Raw genomic sequence first — 19,317 nt, 5'->3', positions numbered from 1 at the left:
ACCATCTTACGTTAAAGGCAAAAAAGGAGAAAAATCTTTGTATATTTCACGTGGAGATTTGAGGCAGAGAAAAGGAAGGAAAAGGATAGTGCTAAGAAGCCAATTTTCTCCTCTCAAAGTCCCCATAAAAACCCGTAACAACTCTCAGAATGGGAGAATAGCAAATGAAACAAGTAAGAAAGGATTGATTTCCAAAATATACAAGCAGCTCATACAACTCAATACCAGAAAAACAACCCAATCAAAAAGCGGGAAAAAGACTTAAACAGACATTTCTCCAAAGATGACACACAGATGGCTAACAAACTCATCAAAAGATGCTCAACATCGCTCATTATTAGAGAAATGCAAATCAAAACTACAATGAGATATCACCTCACACCGGTCAGAATGGCCATCATCAAGAAGTCTACAAACAATAAATGCTGGAGAGGGTGTGGAGAAAAGGGAATGCTCTTGCACTGTGGTGGGAATGTAAATTGATACAGCCACTAAGGAAGACGGTATGGAGATTCCTTATAAAAACTAGGAATAAAACCACCATATGACCCAGCTCCACTCTTAGGCATATACCCTGAGGAAACCAAAATTGAAAAAGACACATGTATCTCATTGTTCACTGCAGCACTATTTACAATAGCTAGAACATGGAAGCAACCTAGATGTCCATCGACAGATGAATGGATAAAGAAGTAGTACATATACACAATGGAATATTACTCAGCCATAAAAAGCAATGCGTTTGAGTCAGTTCTGATAAGGTGGATGAACCCAGAACCTATTATACAGAGTGAAGTGAGTCAGAGAAAGATAGATATTGTATTCTAACACATATACATGGAGTCTAGAAAAATGGTACTCAAGAATTTATTTCCAGGGCAGCAATGGAGAAACAGACATAGAGAATAAACTTAAGGACATGGGGAGAGGGGAGGAGAGGGTGAGATGTATGGAAAGAGTAACAAGGAAATTTACATTACCATATGTAAAGTAGACAGTCTATGGGAATTTGGTGTATGGCTCAGGAAACTCAACAGGGGCTCTGTATCAATCTAGAGGGGTGGGATGGGGCAGGAGATGGGAGAGAGGTTCAAGAGGAAAGGGATATATAGGGAGGGGATATATGTATACCTATAGCTGATTCATGTTGAGGTTTGACAGAAAACAACAAAATTCTGTAAATCAATTATCTTTCAATAAAAAAATTTAATTTTTAAAAAAATCCGTATGAATTTGCCTTCACGACCTTTCAACCAGGCCTGTGGTTATTACTGGGATTCTCTGGGCCCAATTTATAAAAAAAATAAGGAGAAAAGGGGGTGAAGGAGAACCTTCTTGCTTACAGAAATGGTAACAAGCCTTTGCCCTAAAACTGAACATGAGCTCAGTGCTCAAGCTCACGTTCACGCAAATGCACTAATTAAAGCAACTTAAAAAACAAGTGTGTCACATGCTGTGCTAGGTTCTTTACAAATACAGGCAACTCTGCAATAACATGAAAAAACTGAAAGAAACACTGCATTATCAAAAAACCACATAGAAAGACAACTGTTCCCATGGGACAATGTGAGCTGGGGACAAGGGAATTTCAGGTTCTAGTAAAAAATATTTTTTATCTTAGGAGTATCAATGATAAAGGCATGCTTTTAGTTATAAGAATATCTTATAACATTTAAACATCACTGGGGAAATCCTACAACTGATCACACCTCACTCTGACCTTTCTCAGCACTGTCATTAGCATAACCCTCCTTGTGGTCTTTCAAGTAACTATTAAATAGATGAGAATAATTCAAAACAGCAGTGCTGCTCACCATCCTTTTCTCCCACACAGTAGTTCCCCTCCTTGCTATCTGTGTCACAACACAAATGGTAATCTGGCTAAGAAAAATTGTGCTCCTTAATTGATTAGAATAAATTCATTTTAAAAATATGATCTTTAAGACACGTGGTTGTATTATTTAATTACTCTTTTCAAGAACCTTACCATGCAAGCAATACTGCACTGAAGTCTTATTAGTCTGAGTATATACAAAAGGGAGAAATCATTTAAATGGAGCAAACCACTGCATCCAGAGTCATCGAGTCATTGTATTCACAAGCTTATGACCCAGAGCATGCTTGAGATGGGAGATTCATTTCTCCCGGCCCCCGTACAAATCAGGTCTCATATGCCCTGCTCTATCTCAAAGTATAAGTTATTTTGGATATTAATCTAAAGTTTAAAGGTTAATTTCGAATACAAGCAAATTTTGCTGTACTTTAGAACCACAATAATGACTCTATAGTACTTCCATTTCCCCACTCCAGTACTTTTGCCTGGAAAATCCCATGGACGGAGGAGCCTGGTGGGCTGCAATCCATAGGGTCGCTAAGAGTCAGACACGACTTCACTTTCACTTTTCACTTTCACGCACTGGAGAAGGAAATGGCAACCCACTCCAGTGTTCTTGCCTGGAGAATCCCAGGGTTGGAGGAGCCTGGTGGGCTGCCGTCTATGGGGTCGCACAGAGTCAGACACGACTGAAGCGACTTAGCAGCAGCAGCAGCAGCAGCAGCAGCAGCAGCACTTCCATTTACAAAGAGGTCAGAGGGCTTTCCCTAGGTCATAAGCAGTACTCAAACATTTGTCTTCCTCTTTACTTTAAACTTGTTTCTCAGTTTCAGTTCCAAATACTCTATAGTGTTTACTAAGAACATATTTTTAGTTTCTTTGATTCATGTGAACCTTGAGCAGTAAAGCTAAAACATCCATTTTACCTATTTTGATAAATTGCCAGGGTTTTATGACATTGTTCTGAGGCCCACATAAACAAAATTCTAAAGTCAAGCATTCTTTTAAAGAAACACCTTGGTCATCATTTTGGAAAATCAACTTTAGTTCAGTTCAGTTCAGTCGCTCAGTCGTGTCCAACTCTTTGTGACCCCATCAATCACAGCACGCCAGGCCTCCCTGTCCATCACCAACTCCCAGAGTTCACTCAGACTCACGTCCATCGAGTCAGTGATGCCATCCAGCCATCTCATCCTCTGTCATCCCCTTCTCCTCCTGCCCCCAATCCCTCCCAGCATCAGAGTCTTTTCCAATGAGTCAACTCTTCGCATGAGGTGGCCAAAGTACTGGAGTTTCAGCTTTAGCATCATTCCTTCCAAAGAAATCCCAGGGCTGATCTCCTTCAGAATGGACTGGTTGGATCTCCTTGCAGTCCAAGGGACTCTCAAGAGTCTTCTCCAACACCACTTTAAGCCTCTGACAAATACAAAATAAGTAACATTCTATTCAAGAAGGGGGCTATATCTTTTTAAAATGTCAATCTCATAAAAGACAAAAGCTATGGAAATGGAGGGTAAAGAATGATATAAATGATTTTTTAGGCCAACGAACAAAAACAGAATACAGAGATAGTAGACTAAAGTATTGTATCCATGTAAATTTATGAAGTTGACAACCGCATTGTGGTTATGTTGGAGAATACCCCTTTCTTTTCTTTGAAAAAAATTTTAAAATGTTTAAGACTCTTTTAATGAATATTTCTATTCTTAATAAATACATGCACGTACTTAGGGGTAAAGAGCCATGATGTGGGTAACATATCTTCAAATGATTCAGAAAAAAATTGTGCGTTTAGAGAGAAAGAGAGAGATTAATAAAGCAAATGGTATAAAATGTAAATAGGTGAATCTAGGTAAAGAATCTAGGTAAAGAATCGGAGAAGGTAATGGCACCCCACTCCAGTACTCTTGCCTGCAAAATCCCATGGACGGAGGAGCCTGGTGGGCTGCAGTCCATGGGGTCGTGAAGAGTTGGACACGACTGAGTGACTTCACTTTCACTTTTCACTTTCACGCATTGGAGAAGGAAATGGCAACCCACTCCAGTGTTCTTGCCTGGAGAATCCCAGGGACGGGGGAGCCTGGTGGGCTGCCATCTATGGGGTCGCACAGAGTCGGACACGACTGAAGCGACTTAGCAGCAGCAGCAGCAGGTAAAGAATAGATTGGCATTCTTTTTACTGCTTTTACTTTTCAACTTCCTATAAACATGAAATTATATTCAAACAAAAAGTTTAAAACGATTGCAGATAAAACCCAATGCTTGAGTTCTATGAAAGCATGTGTCTTTATCAGCAGTTCTCAAACTCTTTGGTCTCAGAATCCCTCTATATGCTAAACAATTACTGAAGACTTTATAAAGACATTTGAATATGGTTTTTAAAAAAATAATTTTATGCATTTAATTTTGGCTGTGCTGGGTCTTTGTTGCTACACAGGTTTTTCTCTAGTTGCAGCAAGAGGGGACGAGCCTCCAGTTGCAGTGTACAGGTTTCTCACTGCAGCGGCTTCTCTCGTCAAGGAGCACAGGCTCTAGGGCACACGGGGTTCAGCAGCTACAGTTTCTAGGCCTTAGAGCACAGGCTCAGTAGCTGGGCCCACTGGCTTAGTTGTTCTGTAGCAGGTGGGATCTTCTCAGACCAGGGGTTGAACCCATGACTCCTGCACTAGCAGGCAGTCTCTTTACTACTGAGCTGCCAGGGAAGCCCAATATGGGTTCTTTCTTAATACTTTACATTTTGAAATATGAACAAAAAACTTAATGAGTGTCATCTTTTACATTTTTGCAAATCTCATTTCATGAGATTTCCTATTTCATGTCTAATGTAATAAAAGATAGATTTTCCTATCTGCTTCTGCATTCAATCTGTTGTGTCATTGCTGCCTTTGAAAAACTATTGAATACTAACAGAAATGGGAGTGAAAAAATTGGGAGTTTGACTTCTGGTCTCATGATAGCATTTCCCAGTTTGAAAACAAAAAAAGGTCTACACCATTATACTATTATAATGTAATATATTACAACTATAACTTTTCAAAAATACCTTACATAGACATTCTCATTTTAAAACTACACCTCAGGCCTCTAAGAAACACACAGCCTCCAGGGGAGTGATAAATCAAAGGCCGTACTCCAGAGGTGACTTCTAATACTGCTTTTGCTATCTTTATCTCTAATCAAATAGTAATTAGTAAAATGAATGCTTAAAATCTGTTTTTATTGGCAAACTGGTAATGTCTGGAACATACAGACTGAATAAAAACATTTGGAGATAATCCATACCCTTCCATTAATAGGACATAAATCTGGAGTCACCCTTTGGAGTAGAACCTCAGGCTGGGTTCATCAAAAAGGTCCTGGGTCTAGTCAAGATTTAAGAGGATTCTGGTACACAAAACTAAAAGATTCGCATGGCAATTTTCAAGACCAGAAATCTTCCACATAAAGAGTACTTGGAGCACTGAAAATGACTTCATCAGACTTACAGAACTGGTTTTATGACTTATGTGTATGTATACTTGCTTGTCAACATCTACATATGGCAAATGTGACTTGCTTTCACTGTGTCCTGGTAGCAAGGTTGTGACAAAAGCAGTCTACAGCCATTAACTTATTGGTGACTCCTTGATATGCTCTAAAAACTTAATAGCCATTTTTGACTAAACTGGCTTAAATCAGTTTGCACCAGATATCTAAAACCTGTTTCCCTGGGCTCCAATATTCCACTTCTTGATACAACATCTGAAAAGGGCAAAATAAGTTTCTGAAGCACCAAAGAAGGAAAAGGTAGATTCCTATTTCATGTCTGCCCTGAAAGGTACTCAGTTTAACCAACCAGTAACAACCATAGAGAGAACTAATATTTAATCAAAGAAGGGTGGACCTGCCTGTCAGAAAAAATAAACAGAACCTCTGAAAAAAGAAAACAGAACAAAACACCAATGAAATGAAAATCTGGTTCTTTGAAATAACAGTAAAATTGGTAAAACTCCTAGCCAAACTGGCCACAGAAAGAAAGACAACAGGCACAAATTATCAGCATGAGGAATAAAAGTGATATTACTATAGATCCCACCGATACTAAATTAAAGGACGATGTTGTTTGACAACTTAAGATTAAATGAGCTAGTTGCTTAAAAGCCACAAACCACCAAAACTCAAAGAGAAGTAACAACATGAATAGTTCTGTAACTATACTCATGTAATTTAAAGACATTCCTCTTTTAATATATACTTGCATTCATTTGGTGGCTTTACAATTCAAAAGCCTCGTTTGCTATAAAATATACAAATTTCCATTGATAGTAATGGAAAATACACACTGTGCTGTTCAATTTTTATCAGTACTTATTGATCTCTCATTAATATGGACAACATAGCTACTCATTAAAGGATCTTTACTTATCAAAGTAAATAAAAGATATTACTTTGTATCAAGTGAATTATTAACTATACGAGAAGACAAGAGTTATTACTTGAATAAATACTCAATGACATACATACTAAAGGTTAAATAATACAAAGCAAGACACCTCATTTCAAACAACTGAAGAGATTCTTACAAGCTGTGTAAAAATCAAGTACCTACTGCTGCTGCTGCTAAGTCGCTTCAGTCGTGTCCGACCCTGTGAGACCCCATAGACGGCAGCCTACCAGGCTCCCCCATCCCTGGGATTCTCCAGGCAAGAACACTGGAGTGGGTTGCCATTTCCTTCTCCAATGCGTGAAAGTGAAAAGTGAAAGTGAAGTCGCTCAGTCGTGTCCGACCCTCAGCGACCCCATGGACTGCAGCCTTCCAGGCTCCTCCGTCCATGGGATACTCCAGGCAAGAGTACTGGAGTGGGGTGCCATTGCCTTCTCCACAAGTACCTACTACTTAGATAATATACTGAAAAGTGCTAGAGAAATATCAATATTATATATGAAACTGAACCATATGAAATTGCCAGTTATCAACTGGTTCAACCTAGAACAATGCAAGCATTCCTTGTTTTATATACGGTTCAGTGTTCTCTAGAGTTCTAGTCACTTCTACCGGAACGGTATTATAATATTGGTGATCAAAGTTCATTTTACATTTGCCAAACACATTCTGGACATGTTTCATGACAAAAGTTATTTGCGAAACTAGGATATGAATGTGTACAAGATAAGGAGTACTTTCCAGGGCTACAGAACCTTTGTTTGACCTCTACTTTCCAGGACTATGCTATTTTTAACTCTTAAAAAAATAAGCCTTCTTATTCAAAACGAAAATTCACTATAGAATAATGATTAAGAGCCTCAAGGTTCAAAAGATGAAGAGAGAATGCAACAAAAATTTCTAAGATCACATCATTCCTTTGCTCAAAACCTTTCAACATTTTATCTCACGGAGTCAAAGTTCTTACTCTGGCCTTTACTCATTTTGTGCTACTCAGTTGCCTCCTTTACTCCTCAAACAAGAAGGTACGCTTTCTCATCAAGTCAAGGAGGCTACTACACTTTCTGTTCCTCAAACAAGAAGGTACACTTTTTCGTCAAGGCCTTCATATTATCTGTTCCTCTATCAGGAAGGTTCTTCTCTGAGATATCCACACCCTCACCTTCTCTTTCAGGTCTACTTAAATGTCATCCTCTTAAAATGTCCTTTTCTGACCAATCTATTAAAACAGTACCCCTATTACAAGACACTTTTTTTTTTTCTGGTTTATTGTCTGTCTTCCTCCAACAGAATATAAACTACAAGGAAGAGAGGCCTTTGTTTTATGCATTGCTATATTCTCAGTCTAGAACAGTAGACAATCTGCTGAACAAGATCTGCAGAAAGACTGTATACATGCTTCCAATTAAAACTTCTGTCACAGTAAAAAAAAAAAAAAAAAAAAGCTAAGAAAACTGTTTGAAATCTCGCACGCTCTGCTACGTAGAATGAAGTTAACTATCCTTGAGAAGAAAATATCTCATTTTCAAAAAAATATACCAAGGAATGGCTGGATTCCCTAAAGAAAACAGTAATGGAAGAGAACACACATTGCAAGTCCGTTGATACTAAATGCTTTGGTTTAAAGCCCAAGACTTGTGCTAAGTCATTACCCCATGAACCAAGGAATTATGGCTAAAGACACTTAAGGAAAAATAAAAGCAAAGTTAACCTATTAATGATGCACAAGAATTAGAAAATATACAACGTAGGAGTCCAAAGCTCATAGTACAGAGCAAGATACCAGAAATCGAAATTGGGAGTGTTTGCTCCTTAGAGATATTGTGAGAGACAAAGTCCAGAAGGATCGCACCCCTTTTCCTGGCGCTAAGGCAGGGCAGGAACACTCAGGAGGGGTGCAGGGGCAAGGAGTTTGGGAGGACGAGGCCTGGACTCCGATTAGTTTGTATCCGGACCACCCTCCTCTCCACAGATTTTCCCTCAGGAGAAAAGGGAGTACGGACTGCGCCTACCAGTTCCCAAAAAGGCTTGGGGGAGGGTTGATGAAGGTAGACCCCTCCCCTTCCCCAAGGCAAGCCAAGGCCCCGCAGGGCTCCCCAGTGGCCCGGCTCACCCGGCTCCCGGTTGATTTCGATGTCGAAGTGGCATTGCGGCCGGTCCTGCGCCCCCATAGCGACCGAGGCGGCAGCAAAAGCTGGGAGAGATGGAGAGGAAAGCGGTCAGGGCGGGGGCTGGGGCGGGGGCTGGGGCGGAGCCCGCGCCTCAGTCACCTCCCGCAGGCCTGTCGCGACAGCGCCGGAGGCCGAGACCCGCTCCCTCTCACCTCAGGCCTCCCGGCTCCCATGGAGTGCGCACACACATGCAGCCGCGCTCTTCACCTGGTTGGCCTCCAGCCTGAGACCTCCCAGTAGACAGAGGAGAAAGCGCTGCCACCGCGGCCGGAGGCCAACGCCACTAACGGACCGCCACCTCCGCCCCCCGGCCGGGTCTCTGATTGCCACGCTAAACCCCGCGAGAGCCAGGACAAATACCGCGAGAGCACGTACTCGAAGGCGGTGGTTAACAGTAGCGGCTACGCCTACGTGGGAATGCCTGGGAGCTCGAGTCCCGCGCTCCTATACCTGAGCTGGTTCTTTTTTGCTCCGCCCCTTTCCTCCTTTACGTTGCAATCAGACGCCAACTGTGGGGAAGCCCCGGACGCGCCTGCGCTCTCTACTTCCTGTTGTCCTTTCTCAAGGGCCGTGTCAAAGTATTTGCAGATATCGCGAGGCTTCCTTATTGTCCATAGCTGCAAGAGTTTGGAGAATCAAGTCGTTGAGGATCGGTAGACTGACAGTTTTGACTTTCTTTTTACTCAGGGAGTAGTTATGACCCTATCCTGTTAGACTGTCTCACTTCAAAGGCCGTTTAGGTACAGTTATACGTGCGTTTCCGCTTTGGGGGCCAGCGTCATGGGCATAGTGTTCAAGGCGATTCTACCTCTTTTCTAAATTGTCAGTTCAAGACCTTTGCCCTTATTTTAATCATGTTCTTCGTCTAATAGAAAGCAAGAATTCTGTATAATAACGTGTTGTTAAACGATGTATGTATATTCTGAATACAAATCCTTGCTAGGTTTATGTAATTGTGACTATTTTCTCCCAGTCTGTCTTGCCTTTTCATTGTTTTGATAGTGGCTGTGGAAAGCAGTTTTTAAATTTTTTATGAAGTCATTTGATCAACTTTTTCTTTTATGGTTTGTGCTTCTCTGTGTAAGAAATCTCTGCCTACCCCAAGGTCATGAAGATTTTCTCCTATATTTCCTTTTAGAAATTTTATAACCCTGTCTTTTTGGTGTACGTCTATGATCTGTCAGCATTTGTGGATATGGTGTGAGGTAGAAGCTGAAGTTCTTTTTTTTCTCATAGGGATATACCATAGTTCCACCACCATTTGTTGAAAAGACTGTCTTTTATACATTGAATTACCTTGGCTTTGTGACCACATATGTGCCGTTCTATTTCTGCGCTCAATTTGCTACATTGATTTATCTTTACCATGGGCCACACTGTTGGGTGGTTGTTGTTTTCCGTTATTTTCTTAAAATTGTAATATATACTTTAACTTTTCATAAACTGGTCTTTTAACTTTTTTTAGCTTATTGTTCAGAAGCACCAAGTAGATTCGCATTGTTATATCACCATCACTACCATCTAGCCACAGGACAATCTTCATCTTGTAAAACTAAAATTTTGTACCAATTAAACAATAACTGCTCCTTCTCCCCTCTACCCAGGATCTGGCAAGCACTCTGCTTTCTTTCCTTTTTACTTTATTGTGGTAAAAAGACTTAACGTGAGATCTACCTTCTTGACAGATTTTTAAGTGTTCAAGCTGTCTAATAACGTGAGTGGGGGGCAGCTGCTATCACACTCCAGCTGATAGTTTTCACTGTGGACCTGTAATCCAGCATTGCTAGAAATCCAGGCTTTCATGGGAAATCCTCAACCCACTCCAGTGTTCTTGCCTGGAGAATCCCAGGGACGGGAGAGCCTGGTGGGCTGCCGTCTATGAGGTCGCACAGAGTCGGACACGACTGAAGTGACTTAGCATAGCATAGCAATGCAAAACTAAAGACACTGCACAGCACCTACCATATTTGCTGATCAGATCAGGCCCTTCAGCAGCCTACCTGGCATAGAGTACAAGCACAAACCACATGAATAATAGAGAACAGAGAAGACCAATGATGGGATAGAACCCTACAGATGACAGAATGAGTCGGGGCCTCTGAAAAGGGCCAGAGCCTTCAGCTAACACACTTGAATGTTTACCATGCCCAGCTCCCAACCACATAATCTCCACCTCATAACCTCAAGAGGCAGATACTACTTTTCTTATCTCCATTGTAGAGCTTAGGAAACAGAGCTTACAGAGGTTCTGACAGATTTGGGATTTAAAATGAGGTCTCTCTTCACTGTTTACATATTACAGCCTTCCTGGGTTGAAACCCTTGACTCTCAACAAAAGGAGGTTTTAATTTGGGGTTCACTTACAAGAAGCTCTTTGCCCCGTTTAACAGATACATCTCAAAGAAGGAAAGTTCTTGACAGAACAAAGATAAAAGAAGCAGAAAGAATGATAACATAGAAAAATCACCATTAGGTAATCCCTAATGAAGAAGAGAAGCAAAAAGCAAAGGAGAAAAGGAAAGATATAAGCATCTGAATAAAGTTCCAAAGAACAGCAAGGAGAGATAAGAAAGCCTTCCTCAGTGATCAATGCAAAGAAATAGAAGAAAACAACAGAATGGGAAAGACTAGAAATCTCAAGAAAATTAGAGATACCAAGGGAATATTTCATGCAAAGATGGGCTTGATAAAGGATAGAAATGGTATGGACCTAACAGAAGCAGAAGATTATTAAGAAGAGGTGGCAAGAATACACAGAAGAACTGAACAAAAAAGAGCTTCACGACCCAGATAATCACGATGGTGTGATCACTCACCTAGAGCCAGACATCCTGGAATGTGAAGTCAAGTGGGCCTTAGAAAGTATCACTACGAACAAAGGTAGTGGAGGTGATGGAATTCCGGTTAAGCTATTTCAAATCCTGAAAGATGATGCTGTGAAAGTGTTGCACTCAATATGCCAGCAAATTTGGAAAACTCAGCAGTGGCCACAGGACTGGAAAAGGTCAGTTTTCATTCCAATCCCAAAGAAAGGCAATGCCAAAGAATGCTCAAACTACCACACGATTGCACTCATCTCACACACTACTAAAGTAATGCTCAAAATTCTCCAAGCCAGGATTCAGCAATACATGAACCGTGAACTTCCAGTTATTCAAGCTGGTTTTAGAAAACCCAGAGGAACCAGAGATAAAATTGCCAACATCCGCTGGATCATGGAAAAAGCAAGAGAGTTCCAGAAAAACATCTATTTCCGCTTTATTGACTATGCCAAAGCCTTTGACTGTGTGGATCACAATAAACTGTGGAAAATTCTGAAAGAGATGGGAATACCAGACCACCTGACCTGCCTCTTGAGAAATCCATATGCAGGTCAGGAAGCAACAGTTAGAACTGGACATGGGACAACAGACTGGTTCCAAATAGGAAAAGGAGTATGTCAAGGCTGTATATTGTCACCCTGCTTATTTAACTTATATACAGAGTACATCATGAGAAACACTGGGCTGGAAGAAGCACAAACTGGAATCAATATTGCCAGGAGAAATATCAATAACCTCAGATATGCAGATAACACCACCCTTATGGCAGAAAGTGAAGAGGAACTAAAAAGCCTCTTGATGAAAGTGAAAGAGGAGAGTGAAAAAGTTGGCTTAAAGCTCAACATTCAGAAAACGATCATGGCATCTGGTCCCATCACTTCATGGAAAATAGATGGGGAAACAGTGGTAGACTTTATTTTTTGGGCTCCAAAATCACTGCAGATGGTGATGCAACCATGAAATTAAAAGACGCTTACTCCTTGGAAAGTTATGACCAACTTAGATAGCATATTCAAAAGCAGAGACATTATCTGCCAACAAAGGTCCGTCTAGTCAAGGCTATGGTTTTTCCAGTGGTCATGTATGGATGTGAAAGTTGGACTGTGAAGAAAGCTGAGAGCTCAAGAATTGATGCTTTTGGACTGTGGTATTGGAGAAGACTCTTGAGAGTCCCTTGGACTGCAAGGAGGTCCAACCAGTCCATCCTAAAGATCAGTCCTGGGTGTTCACTGAAGGACTGATGCTAAAGCTGAAACTCCAATACTGTGGCCACCTGATGCGAAGAGTTGACTCATTGGAAAAGACCCTGATGCTGGGAGGGATTGGGGGCAGGAGGAGAAGGGACGACAGAAGATGAGATGGCTGGATGGCATCACCAACTCAATGGACATGAGTTTGAGTAAACTCCAGGAGTTGGTGATGGAGAGGGAGGCCTGGCGTGCTGCGATTCATGGGGTTGCAAACAGTCGGACACGACTCAGCGACTGATCTGTGCTGCCAGAAAAAACATCGATTTCCGCTTTATTGACTATGTCAAAGCCTTTGACTGTGTGGATCACAATAAACTATGGAAAATTCTGAAAGAGATGGGAATACCAGACCACCTGACCTGCCTCTTGAGAAATCCATATGCAGATCAGGAAGCAGCAGTTAGAACTGGACATGGAACAACAGACTGGTTTCAAATAGGAAAAGGAGTATGTCAAGGCTGTATATTGTCACCCTGCTTATTTAACTTATATGCAGAGTACATCATGAGAAACGCTGGGCTGGAAGACGCACAAGCTGGAATCAAGATGGCCAGGAGCAATATCGATAACCTCAGATATGCATAACACCACCCTTATGGCAGAAAGTGAAGAGAACTAAAAAGCCTCTTGATGAAAGTGAAAGAGGAGAGTGAAAAAGTTGGCTTAAATCTCAACATTCAGAAAACTAAGATCATGGCATCTGGTCCCATCACTTCATGGAAAATAGATGGGGAAACAGTGGCAGACTTTATTTTTAGGGGCTCCAAAATCACTGTAGATGGTGATTGCAGCCATGAAATTAAAAGATGCTTGGTGTGCTGCGATTCATGGGGTCGCAAAGAGTTGGACACAACTGAGTGACTGAACTGAACTGAACTCCTTGGAAGAAAGTTATGACCAACCTAGATAGCATATTCAAAAGCAGAGACATTACTTTGCCAACAAAGGTCCATCTAGTCAGGGCTATGGTTTTTCCAGTGGTCATGTATGGTTGTGAGAGTTGGACTGTCAAGAAAGCTGAGCTCTGAAGAATTGATGCTTTTGAACTGTGGTGTTGGAGAAGACTCTTGAGAGTCCCTTGGACTGCAGGGAGGTCCAACCAGTCCATTCTAAAGGAGATCAATCCTGGGTGTTCTTCGGAAGGACTGATGCTAAAGCTGAAACTCCAATACTTGGGCCACCTCATGCGAAGAGCTGACTCATTGGAAAAGACCCTGGTGCTGGGAGAGATTGGGGGCAGGAGGAGAAGGGGACAACAGAGGATGAGATGGCTGGATGGCATCACCGACTCGATTTGGGTGTGAGTTTGAGCGAACTCCAGGAGTTGGTGATGGACAGGGAGGCCTGGTGTGCTGCGACTCATAGGGTCACAAAGAGTCGTACACAACTGAGTGACTGAACTGAACTGAACTGAATGAAATAACCTATCAAAGCTGGGTAGATCATAATTTAAGTGAAAGGCTATCAGGAGCTTGATAATAAATCATTTTGGGTTATTTCCTGATGTGATGGAAAAGCAAGCACCTATCACTTCCTATGATATATTCTTGCCACAGATACTAGAATCTGAGTCTGAACAAGCACCTTGATCTACTAGTTTATAGGAAAACTGGGCCATAGTGGGACATATAATGACACCACACCACAGGGATACAACACAAATGTCAAAATTTTTAGAGCAAATGATGTTTTTTTCAACAAATGGGAAAAAAAGGAAAAGGGAATTAAGTATTTTTACAGACATAGTGATGTCAACAAAATGCAGGGTGTGAATTTTGTTGGGATCCTGTTTCAGACACATCAACAAAATCACATTTTGTGGGAAGAGAAGAAAATTGAACATCACAGAATTCAGGACATGCCACTCCAAAATACAGCTCCTTGGCATAGTGAATATTTTAAGGGAGGAATTTGAGAAACAGCAGATCCTAGAGGGACTCTCAGACCTTCTCCCATAAAGCAGGTCATGTGACTCTCAGATGAGAGGTGCCCTCCCACACCCAGAGGGACAGAGATTTTGAACAAAAAGGCCTTGCTAAATTTCCCCCAGTTTCCTACACTTAGTTCATACCCTTATGTCCCATCACATTTTTCTAAAACTTTATACTTTTCATCGAACTTCATATATAAAAATGCTCAGGTTTAACTGTTTCTTTGGGTCTTTTGTTTCCTTATGAAGGCTCCCATGTCATGTAAACATATTAAATAAATGCATATGCTTTTCTTCTGTTAATCTGTCTTTTGTTATAGAGGCCTAGCTAATAACCTTAAAAGGATAGAAAAGAAAAAGATACTCTTCCTTTGGCATCACATCTTCTATTAGTAGATGATGTTGGATGATACTTAAGAATTACTATTTTTTTATTAGCAATGACTGTGGTGGTGTTACATGTATTTTTAGCTCCTTACACTTTTCCTCAAAAACCAAGTGGAAGACATTACATGAAAATTTCTATACCTTAATATCAGGCTTTTGTGGAAAGGCAAGCTTTATTTCAAGGCAACATGAAAACAGCAGTCAGGGGTCCACCACCACAAACTGGCAGGAGGGAGAAACAGTCACACGTCCATTTGGCAGTGTCTCAGTGGAAAGTCTCACCAATTTCTGCTGATCGCCCAATACCTGCTCAGTTTCCTCTTCAGATTGAAACTAAAAAGGTTGACTTGAAGATGCCCATTATATCTCTGTTATCCAAACACACTTATTTCAGGATGGAGGACACTTGGAGTCAACTTAATTGAGGGAATCCACTTAATTATTAAGTATTTATACTGAGAATATGGTTAAGTTAGTAGCTTTCTTTACATTTTCACATTTTTAGAAGAGCCACAGAGGTTCCATTCACATTCTAAGCAGTTGAGCTGGCAAAAATCCATTTCATAGGAAATAGATCACATTCAATTACTCCTCACAACAGCCAACTGAAAGACTATTCCATTGCTTTTGAAGCACTGGTTGGGTTGGCATCTGCGATGGTAGCCAAATAAATGAGATTTCTGTGTAACACATGCTGGTACCTATGGGTGAAAAACATAAAAATTAGAGGTGTATTTTTATTGAACAAAAAACTGGAAAAGAATTTTATCTAGTGAATGGCTCATCTACTGACTAGATGAGTTTTGTCAACGTGTCTATTTAACACATCAGAGGAAAATACATCCAGAATCTTACCTGTTCTCACTTCTCACTACCGCAGCTATATCTCTCGGCCAAGCCACCATCACTTCTTGCTTGGATCACTGTACTGGACCACTCTCTAACCTGTCTCCCTGTTCTACCTTTGTACCCCTACTGTAATTATACTCATAGCAGCCTGAGTGATTTTAGAGTTTAGGTTAAGATCATGTAATACCTCTGTTCAAAACTCTTCAAAGGTCCCCATCGCATTATGAGTAAAGCTCAGCTCTTCTCATGGCCTATAAGGACCTACATGATCAGGGCCTCTAGTCTCTCTCTCTGATCACATCTGTCACTTTCCCTCTACTCACTAAGTTCTGGCCAGAGTGGAGTCCTTGCAGAGACTTGAAGCTATCCAGCAAGCTCTAGCCTGGGGGACTTCACCCCATGCTCACTTTGATTCACACATTTGCATAGCTGCCTTCCTCACCTAAGGTGTCTACCCAAATGCCACATCAAAGATAACCTGTATAAACTAGCACTTCCTCCCATTTACTGTGCTTTATTCTTATTCAAAGCACTTATTATTATATGCCTAATTATATGATTCTACAGTCTATAATGTAAGCTCCATGAAAGCAGAGCTGGTATCTGTTTTGGTAATGATTTCCCAGTAGCTGAAGTAGTGCCTGATACTCAGTATTACTTATAAAAAAATCTTGAACAGGGAATTCCCTGGAGGTCCAGGGTTAGGACTCCATACTTCCACTGCAGGGTCACAGGTCAGATCCCTAGTCAGGGAACTAAGGGTTTCCCTGGTGGCTCAGCAGTTAAAAGAATCCTCCTGCAATGTAGGAGACACAGGTTCAATCCCTGGGTAGGGACGATCCCTTGGAGGAGGGCATGGCAACCTTCTCCAGTATTCTTGCCTGGAGAATCCCATAGACAGAGGAGCCTGGTCAGCTACAGTCTGTAGGGTCACACAGCACGACTGAGGCGATTAAGCACGCACACAGGCAGGGAACTAAGATCCCATGTGGTACAAGGCCAAAAAAAATCTTGAAAAAAGTTAAAGAAAGGACAAGACACTTCCATGATAAAAGCATGTTTACTACGATCGCATTTCTCAGTCAAGGGGTCGAGCCCCAAATCAGACTAGGGGGCAGGAATCATGCACCATGCAATGTGAAAATGTCCATGAGGAGATTTTGGTAACTTACCCATAATTTGAGAATCACTGCACCAAATAGAGTGTTTGGCAACGGTTTTCCATATAGAAAAATGGGAGTTGTTTACTATAAACTGTAAAAAAGCAAATCACCAAATGCCAGTGTCCAATGTAAAGACTTACCCAAGATGGATATCTCCACTAAGCTGTTCAGTGAGGAATTGAGGGTTACTTTTTAGGGGGTGGGGAAAGCATGGCTTCATTCGCAATGAAATAAAATCTTTTTTGTTTCTGTAATAAACGGGGCATAATTCCTGGAACTACACTTAGAAAACAGAGTGTTTTCTCTCATCTTGGCATATGGCTAGAGAGGACCTTAAATTACTGTGCCAAATTTACCTCTGTCTTAACTGAGAACTTTTATTGGTCTTTGTATGTGTTACCACAAAAATATGAGCCAGGGATCCACGACCAGAAACAGCCACCGCTCTCATCATTTCGTGAGACATTTTCCGAATGCTAGAACTGGACATGGAACAACAAACTAGTTCCAAATAGGAAAAGGAGTCTGTCAAGGCTGTATAATGTCCCCCTGCTTATTTAATTCATATGCAGAGCACATCATGAGAAATGCTGGGCTGGAGGAAGCACAAACTGGAATCAAGATTGCCAGGAGAAATATCAATAATCTCAGATATGCAGATGACACCACCTTTATGGCAGAAAGTGAAGAACTAAAGAGCCTTTCGATGAAAATAAAAAATGAGAGTGAAAAAGATGGCTTAAAGTTCAACACTCAGAAAACTAAGATTAAGGCATCCTGTCCCATCACTTTATGGGAAATAGATGGGGAAACAGTGGCTGACTTTATTTTTTTGAGCTCCAAAATCACTGCAAATAGTGATTGCAGCCATGAAATTAAAAGACGCTTACTCCTTGGAAGAAAGTTATGACCAACCTAGACAAGCATATTAAAAAGCAGAGACATTACTCTGCCAACAAAGGTCGGTCTAGTCAAGGCTATGGTTTTTCCAGTGGTCATGTATCGATGTGAGAGTTGGACTGTGAAGAAAGCTGCGCGCGGAAGAATTGATGCTTTTGAACTGTGGTGTTGGAGAAGACTCTTGAGAGTCCCTTGGACTGCAAGAAGATCCAACCAGTCCATCCTAAAGGAAATCAGTCCTGGGTGTTCATTGGAAGGACTTAGGTTGAAGCTGAAACGCCAGTACTTTGGCCGCCTGATGCGAAGAGCTGACTCATTTGAAAAGACCCTGATGCTGGGAAAGATTGAGGGCAAGAGAAGGGGACGGCAGAAGATGAGATGGTTGGGTGGCATAACCAACTCAATGGACATGAGTTTGGGTAGACTCTGGGAGTTGGTGATGGACAGGGAGGCCTGGCGTGCTGCAATTCATGGGGTCGCAAAGAGTCAGACACGACTGAGCGACTGAACTGAGCTTAACTGAACCGTCCCCATCCCTGTTGTCATCGGCCGGCATGGCTTTTCAAGGACTCTGCAATGAGCACAATTCAAGTTTTGAAGAGGAAGCCAAGTCTGACTCCAGGCTTCACAATGTACTGTCCGTATTATCTTGGGCAAGTAAGTAATTCCTCTGAGCCTTATCTGTGCTCACTCAAGACTCCTAGTTCAGGTCAGCTGATGGATTCCAATACTAGCTTCCCCTTCACACTCACAAATTAAGGGAATAAAGAGGAGACTCACTGGACGCACTCATTCGCCCGGCCTTTGTTCTGATATTCCACGATACAGCGGATCAGCTGGTCATTCTCCTCCAGGAGCTAAAAGACCAGACAAAGGGTCAGTGCGATGACGTCAGGGCGGCGAGGACCACTGCCGCCTCTGCGCCCCCCGCCCCCGCTCCCCCTAAGGCCGGGCTTTCCAGCCCCAGCACCTCTGCTGACTTCATTCTCACCTCACAGCAAGTCACCTACGCACACCACCAGTCTCAGCTGCTCACTCCAGGAAGCTTCCAGCATCCGCAGCCATTTAGGATCTCTACTAAGAACTCTCTGCCCGTGTTAGCGCTTACCCGCTGGATGGTCTCCTGATTGACTTCTGCCTTCCCTCTCAGCCAGTCCGGTACGAAAGCCACCGACATCCCGGGAAGCCAGGGTGGAACTCGGCCTCAGGCCCGGCAGATCCCCTGATCTAGACCAGAGCGGTCAGACGTACTACGGCCGCAGCAGGGACCAAGATAGGTTAGCCTACACTCTCTACGTTGATTGGGTCCTCCCACCTAGGGGGCGGGGAACAGGCAGAACGTCATTTGTGATTGGGCACGCTCTTAATAAGAGAGAATCTTGACGTCCTCCTCTGGCCCCACCCCTGAGAATCTTGAGCTGTTTGTGGATCTTCTACGTGTGTGCAAGCTAGGCTTAGGGGCGGGATCCGTGGTAGCGTCTGGGCTTTTAGGCTTTGGGTACCGCCACTCTGTGGGAGCTTGCCCACCTGGGTCGACATTCACACCTCTTTAAACACCGCTCTGGTGCCTACAGGCCTGCATCTGGAC

The 19,317-nt window shown here is 42.1% G+C and overlaps 2 protein-coding genes across 4 annotated transcripts in view; both read right to left on the bottom strand.

Moving 5' to 3' along the window:
• The window catches only part of NKTR (natural killer cell triggering receptor), a 53,554-nt gene extending 44,646 nt beyond the window's left edge, over positions 1-8,908 (bottom strand). For 2 of the 3 annotated variants that reach the window (XM_005222600.5, XM_002696872.7), the window contains exons 1-2: positions 8,581-8,753; positions 8,371-8,451 (exon numbers count right to left, since the gene is read on the bottom strand). In XM_005222600.5, the coding sequence (XP_005222657.1) occupies positions 8,371-8,428 (58 nt within the window). In that variant the 5' untranslated portion in view covers positions 8,429-8,451; positions 8,581-8,753. Of the gene's footprint in view, positions 1-8,370; positions 8,452-8,580; positions 8,754-8,803 lie in introns of those variants that run through there. The other variant, XM_005222601.5, reaches the window with a different exon arrangement.
• A 6,009-nt stretch (positions 8,909-14,917) lies between these two features.
• On the bottom strand, positions 14,918-19,032 carry SS18L2 (SS18 like 2). Its single transcript, NM_001205374.1, has 3 exons — positions 18,838-19,032; positions 18,510-18,586; positions 14,918-15,518 (listed from the first exon to the last, which is right to left on the bottom strand). Exons 1-3 carry the CDS (start codon positions 18,904-18,906, stop codon positions 15,431-15,433), a joined length of 234 nt encoding a protein of 77 aa, NP_001192303.1. The 5' UTR covers positions 18,907-19,032; the 3' UTR covers positions 14,918-15,430.
• Between the last annotated feature and the right edge of the window lie 285 nt (positions 19,033-19,317).

Source organism: Bos taurus, chromosome 22, assembly GCF_002263795.3.
Source record: "Bos taurus isolate L1 Dominette 01449 registration number 42190680 breed Hereford chromosome 22, ARS-UCD2.0, whole genome shotgun sequence".
NCBI lineage: Eukaryota > Metazoa > Chordata > Mammalia > Artiodactyla > Bovidae > Bos > Bos taurus.
The sequence above is the reverse complement of the archived record's forward strand: the minus strand, read 5'-3'. Positions and strand labels throughout refer to the sequence as shown.